The sequence below is a fragment of the Schistocerca nitens genome, chromosome 1 (assembly GCF_023898315.1).
Source record: "Schistocerca nitens isolate TAMUIC-IGC-003100 chromosome 1, iqSchNite1.1, whole genome shotgun sequence".
Classification (NCBI taxonomy): domain Eukaryota; kingdom Metazoa; phylum Arthropoda; class Insecta; order Orthoptera; family Acrididae; genus Schistocerca; species Schistocerca nitens.
Genome location: NC_064614.1, coordinates 240,262,347 through 240,280,645, shown reverse-complemented (window position 1 = coordinate 240,280,645; position 18,299 = coordinate 240,262,347). Strand labels below are relative to the sequence as shown.

General features: G+C 41.2%; 1 protein-coding gene across 2 annotated transcripts in view; it reads left to right on the top strand.

Annotated features, from left to right (window-relative positions):
- The window catches only part of LOC126235224 (calcitonin gene-related peptide type 1 receptor-like), a 302,741-nt gene that overhangs the window by 204,359 nt on the left and 80,083 nt on the right, over nt 1–18,299 (top strand). For both annotated transcript variants that reach the window (XM_049943963.1, XM_049943956.1), the window contains 2 exons: nt 4,466–4,634; nt 6,271–6,394. In XM_049943963.1, the coding sequence (XP_049799920.1) occupies nt 4,466–4,634; nt 6,271–6,394 (293 nt within the window). The remainder of the gene's footprint in view (nt 1–4,465; nt 4,635–6,270; nt 6,395–18,299) is intronic.

Sequence of the window (18,299 nt, the reverse complement as noted above, 5' to 3'; positions counted from 1 at the left end):
ACCCTGTTTTACAAGTCCTCCTTTTACACAATCGAATTCCTTGTCTCACTTGATACTCGAGACAAGAGTGTAGCCACTGGCGCTTTATTCTTCTCGTGTCGTCTGTTTCGAGGGGCCATTTTCGTTTACGCGTCAACGTCAAAAATGTGTTAGTGGTGAGAGCTGTCTGCTGTGTATTTTGCATCAGAACCAAGGAGGGAGAGGTCATTATGCCGAAAAAGTAAAGCCTGCCTTCGCCATAATGGCGAGTCTTCCTGAAGCGTTACAATTGCAGGTCTGTTTTTCGATTTCACTTAAAACAGGAATGAAACATTCGGTTGCTTTGCTGTGATGCACACCGTATTCGACGAATGAGAATTGGAGTAAAAAAATTAAGTTTTCAACTGTCTGATGGTAAGCATTCATCCACGAAAGTACAATATATGTTTTCAAAGTACGTACTCAGAAATGACCATCAATTCAACGCATTGACACCAATAGGATAGATTTAACACAGGGATTTAACTGAGAAATAGATTTCTAAGACTCATCAAGATGCTAGACAGGATTCAACAGTTCACAACACTCAGAGCAAACATGACGTCATTTTAACGTCACACGCAGATCGAAGGCCGCTGGACCAGCTATCGATTTTCGTTAACATTATATGCTGGGTGCTTCGGAAATACCATATTGGATTCCGTAATTTCGTATCGTAACATGTGTGTCATGAAAGTTTGCCGTTTCAAGGCATTGGTGCCCTGCAGATTTATAAGGGCACCGCATTCTTGGTACGATTTGTTATAATTAAACGTCACATAATGACGCATAGGAGGTTAGAGCCTTCATGAACTTTAAGTTAAAGTACAAAAACAAGCTTCAGCTAGTTCATCGTCGTTTAGTGGTTAAAGGCGTTGGATTACGGAGTGTAGCACAGCTATACAGCTGATTTGCATCCTGCCGTATCTGAAATTTTTTTTCATCTTCACGTTTATAAAAGGTCCTGGAACTACCTTATTAAGTTAATGGAAGTATGTTCTGTAATATTTGATGTGACGTAAATGCAAAAGTGTGCTCTCTCTGCCTCTGTCTATCTCGCTCTCTCTCTCTCTCTCTCTCTCTCAGGAGCGAATCGTCATTGTCAACAATTTACAAATTAAGCATGAAACACGTAAATACGAATAAATATTCAAAGCACAATGATCTTATGCTAAAAGAAACTACTAATCAGTTAAAAAAGCATAGAAAAGAGCGACCATTTGCGAAAGAATTAATAGGTAACTTAGTCTCGGCGATCCATTAAGAAAACTTAGGAGCTGGTTCTTTTAGGACATTTCTCCGACGAATAAAAATGTCTTCAATTAAAGTACACTATTCACCATCAACATTGCAAAAAATGGTTCAAATGGCTCTGAGCACTATGGGACTCAACATCTGTGGTCATAAGTCCCCTAGAACTTAGAACTACTTAAACCTAACTAACCTAAGGACATCACACTCATCCATGCCCGAGGCAGGATTCGAACCTGCGACCGTAGCAGTCGCGCGGCTCCTGACTGAGCGCCTAGAACCGCTAGACCACCGCGGCCGGCTCAACATAGCATTTTTCGTAATTCTGTAATAAGAAATTTTACCAATACCGGCGCGTTTTCGAGAGATCCTCAATATTTTGGTTGGTTACAGATTTACCCGCTGGCACGGGAGGCGCACAGGCAAAAGACGCACACACTTAGAGTCGAGTATGGCGAAAAAGACGCTAGTGTAAAATGGCTAAAGTTCTGGTTTGATAATGGCAGTACCAAAATGAAGTAATAAATAAAGAATTTTATTAAGCAGATTGCAGTTTTTATTCACAAAAAGACTCAGAACATCGTTCTTCACACTAAAATTATTCTCGAAAATTTTCAGATCCTCTCAGATCAACGCAGTTCATACTGTTTTGAGATAACGACAAAAATACAAAGGGGCCATTTCATACTATGTAAAAATGCTCCATACGAGGATACAACCAACGTGAGTTGTCCAGGGAGATTAGCCACCCCTTCACCCGCACCTCTCACCACTTGTTAACTAACACTCAAAGGAACATTTTATATACTCTGCCCAATTACAAGGTTTCTACGCCTTCGTCAGGCTACGACGTACCGTGAGAACTTCAGATTGTGTGGGTCTTTTTTCTTTTTTCTTTTTTTTTCTTTTTTTTTTTTTTTTTTTTTTTGTGAAATGAACAGATTAGCGACCGTTGTCAACAGAACTAAGTAATATATTCGTTTCCTTGACGGGGAATACCAACATTGTCACTAAGAGCAGCTGCAGTAATTAATTTTTAAAGAGTTTATTTATGTTTCTTATGTTATTTATGATCCCTAGTTAGTTATACCTGGTAGCAAAAGGTGGTTAAGGATTGCATTTGTTCTCTCTGGATTCAGAGGGAGCGTGCCATTGTCTGTAAATAGTGACGCGTGTGATCTGAGTCAGCCATACTGGATCGTATCAGGCTATTGCCCTGAGAGGCGGTATATCTCATGCCTCCGTGACGATAACTGTACAGCCTCAGGTGGCTGAGGCGTTGCCCAGCATCCCTGATGCCACTACACCTTCCAGTGCACCTGACATTCGATTTGTCTTCACAACAAAGAGGACGCTGAACAGTGGCGGGTCAGAGGATCTCTGAGCAGAAGGGGAGTGAGAACCTATCTGTACAGTTGTTCCTGTTCGCTTTAACGACAGGTATGAAGTATTGATTGTTTGATAAGACGGTTGAGCCAGCATCAGTCATGTTGTGACTGAAAACATCTTCCAGAAAAGTTCAAATTTTCCCAGAAGGAGGGCTTATTCGTAACTGGGAGTTGTAACGTTAGGTGTGCTTTGAGGCCCATCATGAAATTAACTGATCAGGAAGCAAGACCAGAATGGACTCTGTAGGTTTTCAGGAGCGTATAACCCAGCGCAAGATGTTCGAAATTCTGAGAAAAGTGGGAGTATGCTACAGGGAAAGACGGGTGATATACAATACGCACGACGGAACAATATGTAGACGGAACAATAAGACTGGAAAATCTAGAGCGAAGTGCTCGGATTAAGAAGTGCGTAAGACAGGAATGCAGCCTTTCGCCCCTGCTGTCATCGAAGAAGCAATGACGGAAATAAAGAAAAGGATCAAGCGTGGGATGAAAATTCAGGGTGAAAGGATATCAATGATAAGTTTCGCTGTGGCTTTGATATCCTCAATGAAAGTGAGGAAGAACTGCAGGATCTGTTTAATAAACAATCTGATGAGTATAAAATATGAATAAAGAGCAAACTTGAAAAAGACAAAAGTAATGAGAAGTAGCAGAAATGAGAATAGTAAGAAACTTAAAACGTCAAAATTGGTGGTCACGAAGTAGACGAAGTTAAGGAATCCTGCCACCTTGGAAGCAAAATAATCCATGACGGATGAAGAAAGTGGAACATAAAAAGCAGAGTAGCACTGGCAAAGAGGACATTCCTGGACAAGAGAAGTCCACTGCTGTCAAACATAGGCATTAATTTCAGAAACAGATTTCTGAGAATGTGCGTTTGGAGCACTGCATTGTATTGTAGTGAATCATGGACAATGGAAAACCAGAACAGAGGAGAATCGAAGAGTTTGAGATGTAGTGTTATAGAAGAATGATGAAAATCAGGTGGATTAATGAGATAACGAATGGGGAGGTTCTCCGCAGAACCGACGAAGAAAGGAGAATGTGGAAAACCCTGACAAGCAAAATGGACAGGATAACAGGACACGCGTTAAGGCATCACGGAGTAACCTCCATGATACTAGGGGCAACCATAGAGGGTAAAAATTGTAGGAGAAGACAGAGATTGGATTACATCCAGCAAATAAGGATGTAAGTGCTGCTCTGGAACGAATAGTTTGGCGCAAGGTAGGAACTCGTAGTGGCTGCATCAAACCAATCAGAAATGAGAGAAAAGGGTCACCCGAGATTTGGATGCAGCTGTTGCGTATGCTCTAGGTGCAGCTAGATGCAAGTTGTGGTTCATGGTGATACCAGGGATGCCCGACACTTGGGTTCTAACACCATCCTTGGATCTTATGGGAGCTGACTGCAGTGATGTAGGGAATACATTCATTAATGGGTGGAACGCAGACCACGGTTTGTATCATCCTTCTCCTTTGCTATTCTTCTTGATGTTGCAGTTTTAGTCGCCAGAAATGAATCCGATTAATAGTTAGTTATTAATATTCTCTACAAATGCATTTTATCTTATTTAGTTGCTATAGTAAACTAATCTATCACGATGTGCCTATGGGACATATGCGCAGGATCAAAACATAAAGAAAAGAAGTCACACGAAATGATATATTCCTTAATAACTCACTTAGGCAATGACTGCATACAAGGAACTTCCAGGTTAGAAATGTTGCTGTTGTAACAAAGTTCATGTCCTATCTCTTACACCAGTAATCCTGTGAATTATTTGTTTTCATTTTTTCCAGATTACGCAAACAAGGAGTGTTTTGCAAATGGCACATGGTTTGCTACCACTAATTATGAAGGTTGCAACATTGTTCCAAACACGAAAACTCGTCTAATTTTCCAAATATCGATGCTTGGCATATCAATTGGTTCTGTATTTCCTGCCACTGTCATCTGTTTTTCGTATAAGTAAGTAATATCTTTGAGCTACTGTAATCATAAATAATAATAATTAAGTCCATGTAAAGTGGTGAACGGGAGAGAATACGAATATGAAAATTGCTGTTCATTTCGAAGTTTATTGTGGTGGTCATGAAATTGTAAGCATCCAAAGCAGTCGATATTCCGTCATTTTGCTGTCTACAGTTAGATATTTATTCCTCAACTTAGATTATACTTTATGAAGAACTTGAAGCTTTTACAATTTATTCGTACTCGCCCAAATAAAATCACATATTGCACCAATATGAGGAGTTACATAAGTAACAAGAATGTAATCTCTACGCATCTATGCAGTCACCCTTCCACGTTCGAAGAAATGAAGGTCTGTATAGTTCAATAATGGTATATTTCCTCACCTTCATATCCCTCCACTTCTTGTACAGCCATTCCGTCTGTACATCTACCGGTCTAACTACTTCTTAGATGAGTAGCAATGGGTACTGGTCTTTAAACCAAAAATATATCTGCCTTCACTTTACAAGCAGACTCAGATTCACCAGAGAACATAATAATTCTCCATTGATCTGCATTCTGTAGGGTACTATCCAGACTGCTCGGCACCCCACATACATATGAAGCCTTCGGTGCATAGTAATCGTTGATGCGACATCTCACGCGGTTGCAGCAAAACTAGACCACAGCTGGGTTGAGGCTTCAGTCCTTTTTCATTTAGTGTGTAACAGCAAATATGTGTGACTGGTGCCCATTCATACCGATTGTCCAGTCTTGAGAGAACCTTCTGGATGCCAGACATGGATCTGAAATTGCTATATGCTCTATGAACGACAGAAGAATGTATACTCAACCACTGGGAAACCTTTGTCTTAGTCTCATAACCTTTGTCCCAGTCTGACCTCTGTCCTTTTTGACGATGACATTCCACTGAAGTGCATACAGTAAATGATGTTTTGATACTAAGCTGTCCACCTTCAGGTATCTTACCTCACCCTAAGCACCACCTACCGTTCTCTGTCAGGTGTCAAGTTTTCTATGTGAACATGACACGATCAGATCGCAATATTGCTGATTTACATAAAATATATTTATGAAGTCATAGTATGGTGATAGTATATTCAGTTCTTGTATCAATTGCTTTGTGTTTTTTTCAAGTTGTTGGTGTTTATTTTCTAATTTACAGAAACTATTGCCCTTCTGACACTACATTCTTAATTTTGTTTATGTATCACATCAACTCTCTCTTCACAAATTCCATATTAACGACTACTAAATTTTAATGGTGAAAGTTTACCAGTGAGAGCACACACCTTCTTGTGCAACATCAGTCCTTCTTGAACATTAAATTAGAAAGTCAAACCTGATTTGAATATTTCTTAAGCCACAAGGAGCCCTATATCCTAATAAGCACGACTACCTTTACTAACTATAAGATAAACCAATTAATTTACTGTACAACTATGTACTGAGCAAAATACAGTGTGCAATCTTATACTGCTTTGCTGTAACATATTTGATCCTAGCACTGATATCAGTGTGGTATACACCAAAGAGGAGATTTTCATAGTACTATTACATTAATTATCTGAGTTTAATTATGGTTGATTATTATGGATTCCTCATGTTATTTCTTGTTTTGTTCCTTCAGGAAGTTGCGCGTTCTGAGAGTCACTCTGCACAGGAACCTGATGTGTGCTATTGTAATTAGAAGTATTCTCACAATCTCCATCAAAGCTGGCATTATTCTTGAAGCTCTTCTTGCTGTAGATAGTGTAAGTTACTAATCTCTCCAGTACTTATTGTATATATTATGTATAATGTAAAATACTTTATTTTAATTCAGAATGAATGTAACAAAAGTATGCTAATACAATTTGTGACATAAGAGAAGCATTGGCTTAATTTTGAACAAAATAGATACAATCTGAGTATGCTGAAAAAATTGGAATGCTAGCTGCATCTCATATTTTAGAAATAGTAAAAATCCTCACTGTTGCTGTAATTATTCTCAAATGGAACATCTATTCATGGTAACAGATTAAAGCTGAAGACTGTCACATGAAACACTCAGTGTTACTATACGAAATGTAAATTTTCAAGTCAGTAACATGCAGTTCTACTGACGTGAATAACACTACTGACTACGGGAAGAAATGCGGCATGTCCCTCATGAGTGGTTTTGACAATTTCTGTCTTATAACACATTTCTTAAGGTTTGCTTCCACAGTGGGATTTTTTTAACTATGCTGAGTGTATTGGATACAAGTAACAAAACTAAAATTAAGTGCTAGTTAAAACTAATTACATTAAAAAATATTGAAGATGAAATTTGTAATATAGAACATTTTCACCTTTACAGTATGCAGAATGGTACTACGAAATAACCTTCGTTTTAGAGCAACAGGAAAGGTCTAGTCGGCTTATTCACGAGCACCATGACTTGGTGTTGTACAAGGCCTTTAAGACAGTCAATTTTTACAGCAAAAGTAAACAACTTTAGTGTAGCAAAGACAAGATCTGGTGAAATTTAAATAAATTAAAGAGTAAAGGCAACAACTCACCAAATAGTAGAGGCATTAAATCGTAAAAAGTTAAATCAAGATTGAGAACTTTTCTAGCAGTTGGAGAACCTTTTTCTAGCTATAGAGTACATGTGCGCACGTTTACACACACACACACATAGACATTTACGGCTAGTTTGTGCCGGGTGGCTAGGCAATTCATCGTGACGACTTTCCGATCGTGTGACACATACACGGAATCGTTGGACCGAATTGTGGTGGAATTTGGCGCCAGAGTGACATTATTAATCCACCTTATACCTCACACCAACTTCTGAACTTTAGCATTTATTTTATTTTATTTTATTTTTTAATGTGCAGATACCTTGCTGTTTGATGCTCAAGGATGACGTCACAGAACGCCTTGCTTTTACATCATTACAGAGGAAGGTTGTAAGCACCTTGTAGCCAAATTTCAAACTTCTACATCGCAATGGGAGGCAATTACGAATTTCAATAGAGTGATCCTTTAATTGTGTTGTGCAGTGTACCGATATATTGATACATTTGAAGAAACTTGACTGTTGTGACTGATATCCATAACTGTAAAGAGAATGAAAAAGTAAATTCGACAATGGTGTAAACATTTTTAGAGATAAAAAGGATACCGTGGGTGTTCGGCTCGATACCAATTGTCTCATCATCATTTGCCGCATAGTGGACAGCCGGCGGCCTATTCGACCAAACACTGCCTAACAACATGACGTGAAGAGTAGGTCTAAGCAACGCGGGGTGAAACGTAAACTCATATAGGGACTTTTGGTAATACGTCATAGGTCCACTGCCACGCCGCATGGTTCGCTGCCAAATCACAGCCGGCCGCGGTGGTCTCACGGTTCTAGGCGCTCAGTCCGGAACCGCGCGACTGCTACGGTCGCAGGTTCGAATCCTGCCTCGGGCATGGATGTGTGTGACGTCCTTAGGTTAGTTAGGTTTAAGTAGTTCTAAGTTCTAGGGGACTGATGACCACAGATGTTAAGTCCCATAGTGCTCAGAGCCATTTTTTTGCCAAATCACATGGAGCGTTGCAAGTTTATCAATCCATCAACTTGCTTTGTTACTGGTCGAGTTTTGGTCTTCCATGCTTTTTTTCGTTTCATAGTTAACGGAAGTTGGTTTCATCACAGTGTGCTTCTGATTATGACTTCTCGTGTGTATTGCACTCTTATCTTACTAGTGTCGTAATTACGTTCATCTCTCGTACGTAATATTGGGTGGGGTAAGCATTACAAATTTGTTTTTGTTTCATATAAAATAAAAGCTGCTTTCGTTGCATGGTGTTAAGCGGACGTCAGTGTATCTGTTACTGCTTCCAAATCTGAGGGTGTATTTATATCTCTGTATTTGAACGCGCTTGGCTACACCAGTTTCTGTGGCGCTTCAGTGTAAATCGAGCTGTTCACACACGGATTGTGAAGCAGTAAGAAATAGACGAGTCCGCAGAATACAATGTGACTAAAGCGGTTTCTGTTTCATGTCAAATAAAAACAAGTATGGAATCATTTACCCATCCAATATTACGGATGAGAGCAGAATGCGAGAAATATATTTACGTTGCAATTCAAACAGCGCAATATGCACAAGAAGATCGTAATCAGAAGATAATTTCTACTTGATAACAGACACACGGTCGAAATTGCAATATTGGTTTTTACAAAACTGTACTACTAGATCCACCCATAAATTATAAATGAAAAATATTATCATCTAGTATTCATATTTCGAAAAGCAATAATATGGATTTTCGAGCCATATTTCTCGTAGTCAAAGTTGACTGCCAAGCATCTTGGAGCGCTGCTGTCGTTCTCTGTTTCCGCGTCGTAACACGAGTCTTGCACTTAACGATATTTTGGTGTTAGGTGCTGAGCAAGCCCGTGGAGGTCAAGCGCGGACGATCGGGCTGTTTCGGATACATTCGAGCACCGTCGTTCAGGCGTGAACCGAGCGAATGATATACTGTTTGACTGACTGGACTGTTTGGTTTGTTGCGAACTGCGATCGCTTTCTCTTATTATTTGAGGTTACTACTGAAAATAATTTGGCCAGTGACGTAATGTTAACGGCTGTTGTCACGTCACCTTTTGGTGTACATATTCACAGTTTTGTTGTTAGTTGTCGAAGCCAACGAATGCACAAAATAAATAAATAAAATTGGTTATGGAGACGCACTGATCTGTAGCATAGCCCGAGGTGTAGTTTAGGTTGGAAGGTAAGAATCTGGAGCTGAAATGGCGAAGCCAACGAATGTGATAGATTGCTCTGTAGCTCAGCCCGTTTGTAAAGATGGCCAATAAAATCATATTATAATCGCCTCATTGTTTACGGTGTTTGTCGAATGTTTCCTATGTCACTGCTCGAAGCCGTTGCTCGTACATCGTTTTTAATAACTGTTTGCAACATCAGATAATCGTAGGAAGACGATTTGTGAAGATTAACATCCAGGAGGCTTGAGAGGCCTAACATGCGCCTGGTTCACGCGTCTGTCGCATATGCAGATCGGTCATGTCCAGCAAAAGAGTTCTGAACTTCCTTTTATTTCACACACACAGGGCTGGTTTGAAAACATTTTTCCATTCAATCGACGAATCACTTGGCTCCCCACCGCTCCCCTCCCCCTTCCCTCCTACCCCCATTCCCCCATACACGTTCACCCACGTCAGTTTCCGCTAATAACTGTGATAAGCAGTACATACAAATCTTGCCCTTGGGCACCCCGATTGCGATAAGTCCTTACAACTGTGGGCAACTCTGACTCCCCTCTCAGCTGGGCTTCCCATGTGACGGCCTGTGTCACTTGGGTCTCACACCGGCCCTGCTAACACAATCAGTTTTATAAGAAAATAAAACTGATTTCGATCTATATTGGCTTCTACACATATTATTGGTCATAGCCGGCACTGGGTGAACAATATGCTCATTACATGCATGTAAAGAACGTCTGGTCCACCATGAAAGCTGCCCGCGACCAATGGTACATATTTAAAGACAGCCAGTGCAGGCTGAAACCGGCTATGACAGTGGTAAGTCATTAAATTCGATCGTGTCATAAATGAAAGGAAGACAATCAGCCACGAATCTTCTTCGACAACATACAGTTTTTTAAAAAAAATGGAGTCGTGTTACTAACGCGCTACGGCAAGTAGACGCTGAAGCAATTCTGCTATTTGACCGAAGACTTCCGATTTTTGCTGATATCTGCCAACTGAAGACTGGAACAAAATGCGACAGTGGAGGGGTAGAGCGAAAAAGATGTAGAGCGTATGCAGTTTACTTGTGCTCCCTCCCGATAGTTTTGGTGCTCCCATGGAACTGCAAGGTAAAATCACAATAAAATCATGGTTCTTCGAATGGGATAGTTTCGCGACTATTAATAACAGTCCTTTTTCTTTTATTTATAAGTAATAAATATAATCTAGTAACAATTTATGACCAACAAATATAACATTTTAATAACAGACTTACTAAAATGTATGTCTCAAATATAAGATGAACGCCGCTCGTGTAGGTGTGTTTAAAGCCGTAAAGAGTTCGACAATGTTCGAATGCGAAATAATTTGAGTGAGGATAAGTGTTAACTTAAATCAAACGTGGACATCGGACGTTTTCATAGATCCCCTGACTTAGGAGCAGTAGAGCTGGAACATTTGAGAGGAAACTTGGAGAATATTTTGCGTAAATCTCCTGATCATGTTATAGTATAAGCTGAAGATTTCAACTTATCAGCCATAGACTGGTAGAGTCAAGTGATTAAAGAGGGTAGTAGCTTACTGCAAAATAAAACTGAGAATCTGAATATATTCGGTTTGGCTTCAGGAAAAGTAAAGCCACCAAAGAGACAGTCCTGACATTGCGGTAGATAATGAAAGGAGAATTGAAGAAAATTAAGACACGTTCATAGAATCTGTCGACCTGGAAAAAGCTTTAGACAGTGTAAAATGATGCAAGTTGTTCGAAATTCTGAGAAAAATTGGGGTAAGTTATAGGGAAAGACAGGTGATATACAATACGTACAAGAACTAAGAGGGGACAATAAGAGTGCATGAACAAGAACGAAGTGCTGGGATTAAAAAGAATGTAAGACAGGGATGTAGTCTTACACCCCTACTGCTCAATCTGTACATCGAAGAAGCAGAGTCGAAAATAAAAGAATCGGTGTAGGGTGGGATTAAAATTCAATGTGAAAGGCAATGATAAGATTAGCTGATGACATTGCAATTCTCAGTGACAGGGAAGAGAATTGCAGAATCCGTTGAAAGGGATGAACATCAAAGCAAGACGAAAATAATGAGAAGCAGTAGAAATGAGAATAGGAAGAAACTTAACATCAGAAGTGGGGATCACGAGATAGATGAAGTTAAGGACTGCTGCTACCTATGGAACAAAATAACCCATGACGTACGGAGTAAGGACGACATAAAAAGCAGACTAACACTGGCAAAAAGGGCATTCCTGGCCAGGACAAGTCTATTAGTATCAAACATGGGCCTTAATCTGAGTAAGAAATTTCTGAGAATGTACGTTTGGGGCACGCATAGTACGGTAGCGAAACATGGACTGTGGGAAAACCGGAACAGAAGAGAGTCGAAGAATTTTAAGATGTGGTGCTGCAGAAGAATGATGAAAATTAGATAGGCTGATAAGGTAAGGAATCGGTGCTATATTGTTGAGGAAAGGAATATATGAAAAACGCTGACAAGAAGAAGGGGACAGGATGATAGGACATCTGTTAAGACGTCAAGGAATAACTTCCATTATGCTAGAGGGAACTGTTGAGGGAGAAAACTGTGGAAGAAGACAGAGATTGGAATATGTTCGGCAAATAATTGAGGACGTAGGTTGCAAGTGCTACTCTGAAATGAAGAGATTGGCACAGGAGAGGAATTCACGGCAGGACGCACTGAACCAGTCAGAAGACTGATGACTCAAACAAAAAAAGAACGGTAGGTTATCCGAAAATTACCTTGGCCTAATCAGAGGACCGACTCCAGAAAATAACAAAGCAGATCTCTTATTTAGGACCTACCAATAGGCCCGAACTTTTCGACTCAGTTACTGCAGAGCTTGAAAACAATCACCATAATGCCATTACAGCATCACTGAATACGGCTGTAAATAGGAATATAAAGAAGGGTAGAAAAATATTTCGGCTTAGCAGGAGTAACGGCACATAGATTTCAGATTACCTGAGTGGTCAACATGAAAACTTCATCTCCAGCACTGAGAATGTTGAGCACCAATGGACAAAGTTGATGAGTATTGTACAATACGCTTTAGCCAGGTATGTTCCGAGCAATGTTGTGAGGGATGGAAAAGACTCGCCGTGGTTCTACAGCCAAGTTACAAAAGTTTCTACGAAAGCAAAGAGTGCTTCACTGCAAATTTAAACACAGCTAAAGCCTCGCAGACAACCACAAACTCAACGATGCCAAAACTAACGTAAGGAAAGCCATGCGAGAACCATTCAACGAATTCGAAAGCAAAATGCTATATACTGACTTGACATAAAATCTAAAACAGTTTTGGTCTTATTTTATACCGGTAAACGGATCGAAGCCATCTGTTAGACACACTGTGACCGCAATGACGTAACGGAGGATGACAGAGAGAAAGCCGCAATAGTAGACGTCATTTTCCAAAACTGTTTCACTGAGGAAGATTGCACTGTAGATCTTCCTTTAAGTCGAACGTCAGAATGATAGATGTCAAAATAAGTGATCATGGGATAGGAACGCAACTGAAATTGCTTAACAGAGAAAAGGCCGTGATACCAGTACGATTCCACATAATAACAGGCGAAAAAATTTGCTCCGCTACTAGCAGCAGTGTACCGTAGGTCACTGAAGGAGCAGAGCTTTCCTTACGATTGGACAATAGCTAAGATTATTCGAATTTTGAACAATTTTACACTTGCCAGTTTTCGCTATAGAAAAGACCTGTGTAGAAATGTCACAGTTGCGGCGGCGCATCTCAGCTTGACGCCCCGAGCTGTGTCTTAACGTGGCTTGGGCCTTAAACCGGCCCTGGGCCTACGTATATCTCTCACGCAAGTCTGTAGCAGAGTTTTCGAACATTTTTAATACTTGTATTGTGATACTTCTGGAGACAGAAAGTTTCTCTATAGGAATCAATATGGGTTCCGAAGGCAACGATTTTGTGAAACCCAGCTCGCCCTGTTCGTCCACAAGACCCAGAAAGCGGTGGATACCAGCACCCAGGTTGATGTTGCGTTCATAGACTTCGAAACACGTTGAACAATTCCGAACAAAATAGGGGCGTACGCAGTATCAGACCGACTACGTAACTGGATTGAAGAGCTTCTAACAAACAGAACAAAGCATGTCGCCCTCAATAGTGAGGAATCTTCAGGCGAAAAGTAACTTTGGATGTATACCAGGGGAGTGTACAGGACCATTACTTTTCACATTCTATCTGTATGAATAAAAATCTTTGAAAGCTCTTCATCAATTGCTCTCAGATTTTGACACAACGTTGCACTCAAACACGCGCTTGTTTCTATATACCTACTGGTGCGCCATATTGTCCATAAATATGTACAGGAGTTATAGAGGAAATTTGTATAAAAATGCAAATGTTCCTTTGTTCAGAATCGTTAAGTCTCCCAAAGTTCTTCGTTAATTGCTTTCAAATTTTGACACAAAGTTACATTCAACTACGCCCGTGCTTTTATACACCTAATGGGGCGCCATATTGTTCATAAATATGTGTACGAGTTATAGGAGAAATTTATATAAATACGTAAATGTTCGTTTGTTCAAAACATTAAGCCTACGAAAGTTCTTTAGTGACTGTTTTGAAATTTTGAGACAACGCTGCACGCGAATACGCGCCTGTTTTTAAATACCTATTTTTTGATATGTATTTTATTTTATATAACACTGTTAGCAAACAGGGAAGTTTTCTTTACGGCTTATCGGATTATAATTAGAACACAACTACAAAATCTGAATTTGCAGAAACAATAAACAAGGCTCACGAACAGAGATAGGGGGCATACGGGATGGACAAAGAGGTGTCAGAAAATGAACATAAAAAATTTGCTGATTTCTTGGTGCGGTGTCAGTTTTGGCGATATTTTATAGTCAAGATGGATACGAAACTTAGAACAGTGCTGAAATAGTGTCCTCAATGTTAACTTTGCCCGTTACTTGTGCAGTTCTTACCGAGGAGCAGGAATGTACGTGTCCAACATCTTGACGCAAGGATTCCTAGCAGAATATAAACATGGCAACAGCATACACTTTCCCGTAATCTGTTCTCAATTTATTCAAGAAAGCCCCTCCCTTTGCTGCACAACAGAATCTCAATAGTAGTTCACCCTTTGTATGTGGATGAAAAAGACCCACGATGACTTGCAAATTCTATATTCAGTTTTACACAGCAGAGGTATTGCAGCAAACACTGAAGAACAGAACAATTTGTACTTAATTTATGGGTATTTATGCTTCAATCGAAACGGGAAATCCCATTTTATGTGCTGGAAGAAATGATAAATGTGTAAAATTCCAAGATCAAAAGATGTCCTATTCATGAAATGGAACCTTCTCAACTCTATGGGACGTAACGCAGCAGAACTTGCAGTCATATAGCTAAGAATTCTGCTCCCCAGTTGACCTAAGTGTAAAATAATGTGACATCCTGGAGGGACTAGGACTGGCTTGGTTGAATCCTACACTGTCAAAAATCGATTCTACTGGTCAATTTGAGGGCGGTTTTGGAAGATTTCTCACGTTCATCAATGAATTTAGCCCTAGGCTACACTTCACATCACCAAGCCGAAAGTACAGTTTTCTGAACTAATTTTATTCAACTTTGGTTATGCCGGTCAATATCAAAAAATTAAAGCATAAAATTGATGAAATAAGCCCATTAACGAATTCAGATGTGTTGTCAAATCTAAAAACCTTTTTTCAAGGGTTTCAGCCTGCTACTCCCCTTTAAGGAGTATTAAATATTCAACAGGATTACTGGCATCTCAACATTTCTCATTTTTTTTGTTCAAGATTTCTAATTTTCATTTCATACCATGTTATAGAGCTATAAATAATCTTTTGTGAGTATTTTAGAAATGGATTTCATAGCCCATTTTGTAAGCAGGTTTTCATCTTATGAGGATGAAAATTTAGATCGTGAATCAAAAAGGTGGCATTTATATTCATATTAATAACATAAAAAGAAATACAGCTGAACTTTCTTACAACGATGTTCAGTTACAATGACAACTCGGCTACAATATCGTGATTTCTGTGGTACGGCCATATTTCTTGTGGGGAACATGCTTCTCAAACTTGCTTATTAGGACGAATGTGTATGCGTGTACCTCGTGCATAACATTTTCAACCACAGTTAGCAGTAAGATTTTCCAACAGCCAGTGTACTATAGAAGAAAATCTGTTGTGATATAGCAATCTGGCGTATTCTTCCCTCTCCCATTCCGTCAACTATACGTGTAATATAGATTTTTCACCTCACTGTTACCCTAGCGCATCCGTACTTCAGTAGTGGTGACAATCACAGAACTCGTCAACAGTCCACACGATGTCATTTTTCATAACAATTTGTTAAGGAGTGCACGCATGTGAGAAAGTGAAAGTGATTCACGAAATCGACAATGGAGCTAAAAAGGTTGACGTTTGTCATCAATTTGGCCTCGTAAATTCCTCAGTCCAGACGATTTAGAAGAGTGATGATAAAATTGTTACTGGATTTGAACAAAAAGAACCTAAAACTAAGCAGTTACGAAAAGCTGAACGGAACGATGTGGATGAAGCGCTGCTTAAGTGGTTTAAGCAACAGAGAAGCGTCAATGTAACCTTTGGTGGACCTCTCCTTGTGGTGAATGCAGAAGAATTTGCCAAGAAAGTAAAAGGTGAGGAATTTGTGCGCAGCATTGGTTGGACAGACAGATTCAAGCAACGTGACGACATTACTTTTGGGGAAGTGTGTAGTCAAGCCAACAGTGTGAAGACTGAAACAATCCAACAAGGATTTACTACTATGTTTGCCAACCGTCCTTCGGGAGGCGGGACTTCCAGTTTCTACGGCTCAAATAATGCGTCCCGCGATGTGTGTCTGTCTTAAGTTAGAAAGAAACCCCATTCAAAGGAAGTACTGGCGGCGCGTTGCGCACAGGCAACGGTGTCGGGCGTGGAGACAATGGCAGCGGCCGCTCCCGCTTCGCCTCTGCAAAGAGACAAGTAAGTGTCGCACACGTTCGATCGGTCGCTCGCTCCCCCACACCGCTGCTTCGCTGGCTCACGTTACGCCGGAGCCGTGCAGTTAAACTGAAGCGCCAAAGAAGACTGATATAGGCCTGCGTATACATAAATGGGCAGAATACGGCGCTGCGGTCGGCAACGGCTATATGAGACAAGTGTCTGGGCGATGCGCCGGGCCACGCCGCGGCCGCTGTCTGAACCGCCTGACAGATCGCGACAGCTACCATCACATCTCTTGGAAGCGATAACGCCCAAAAACCTACTGTTTCGCGAATGGCAGCTGACGCGAAACTCAGCAATGAAGAGGGCTCTCAACAGGATGAGGAGGAAGATTGCCGCCCACCGCCATCAGGAATGGTCTAACTGACTAGCCACTCTTTGAGTCGATGACGGTGCTGCCTGGAAAGCCACCCAGCTCTTCCCACGTCGGCGACAGTAAATACCGCCACTGCAGGTCGATCGCCACATCGTCAGTAGCCCTGCAGAGAAAGCAAACGGTATTGCTGACTTCTTTGAGCGCAATTTTCAATCTCCCAAGGACACTATGGTCCTGGATAACGTTCGCCCGGTTGAACAACGTCTCCCATTGTTTCTCAGTGCCCCTGTGGGTGACGAAAAAATTGAAGAGGTGGACGTTGCCCAAGTCTGAGAATAATTTCGCAGGTCTGATAAACCCAAGGCTAGAGGCCATGACTAGCTTACAAATGAAATTCTTTGAAGAATGTCGCAGGCGGCTACCGAACACCTGGATCGGATCTTCAATACAATCCTCCATACTGGGCAGTACTCACAGGACTGGAAACAAGCTGAGGTCGTCCCTATCCGAAAGATCGGCAAGGAACCGCGTCTGCCTGGCAGTTACAGGCCGATCAGTTTGCACCAGCGGTCAGCAAAGTTTATGAACGACTCTATCTAAGACGTCTCCTGCGACTTATCCGGGAAGAACATCTCCTGCAGGACGAGCAATGTGGTTTTCGCCCAGGTCATGCGACGATGGACCAACTACTTAGCCTCATCGAAGAAGCCCTCGATACCATCGAACGTCGGGAGTATTTTGGGGCTGTGTTCCTGGGTGTCTCGCATGCTTTCGACTCTGTGTGGCATGAGGGATTCCTACATAAGCTCCTGGAACTCGGCGTACCCCTGCCTCAAATCCGTTTACTGAAATCTTACCTCGCTGACAGAAGCATCCACGTTAGGACTGAAGACCTGTCAACGCTCCGCAAATATGCAGGGCCAGAGTTCTCCAAGACAGTACTTGGCCCATAGTGTATATTCTATACGCCTTGATATGCCTTGGATGGACAAAGTCCACCTCGCTCTCTGCGCCAGTGTCACGGCGCTCTTTACAAGAAGTATGAATGTTGCACAATTACACCATCAAATGCAAGAAACGGCTCACACCCTCAGTCAAAAGTGGGCGAGGAGATGACGACTTAGATTCAATGGAGTTAAGTTATAAACACTCCTCATCACCAAGAAGCACTTCCAGCCAACTTTCACAGAATACCATCAGGGGAACCACAGTACCTTGGAGCACTGCAGCGAAGTAACTGGGTATAACATTCGACAGGAGGCTAACGTGGTGACAGCACATCGATGACGATGTGCAAAAGGCCAGGGTTCGACTGAACCAACTGTACCCATTCCTCAACCCACAGTCGGCACTCCCTCCAGAGCTAGGTGTGACGCTTTACATCACACTCATCTGACCGATCATCAACCACACTTGCTGTGGTATGGAGCAATGCAGTGGCGGCTCACGTTGGTCACCTACAATAGCTCCAGAACTGGGCTCTGCGGCTGGTGTTACATCTGCCAGCTACCCACCGGAGGACCTCATTCAGGTCTCTAATATACCCACCAGGCTGCTCGGCTCT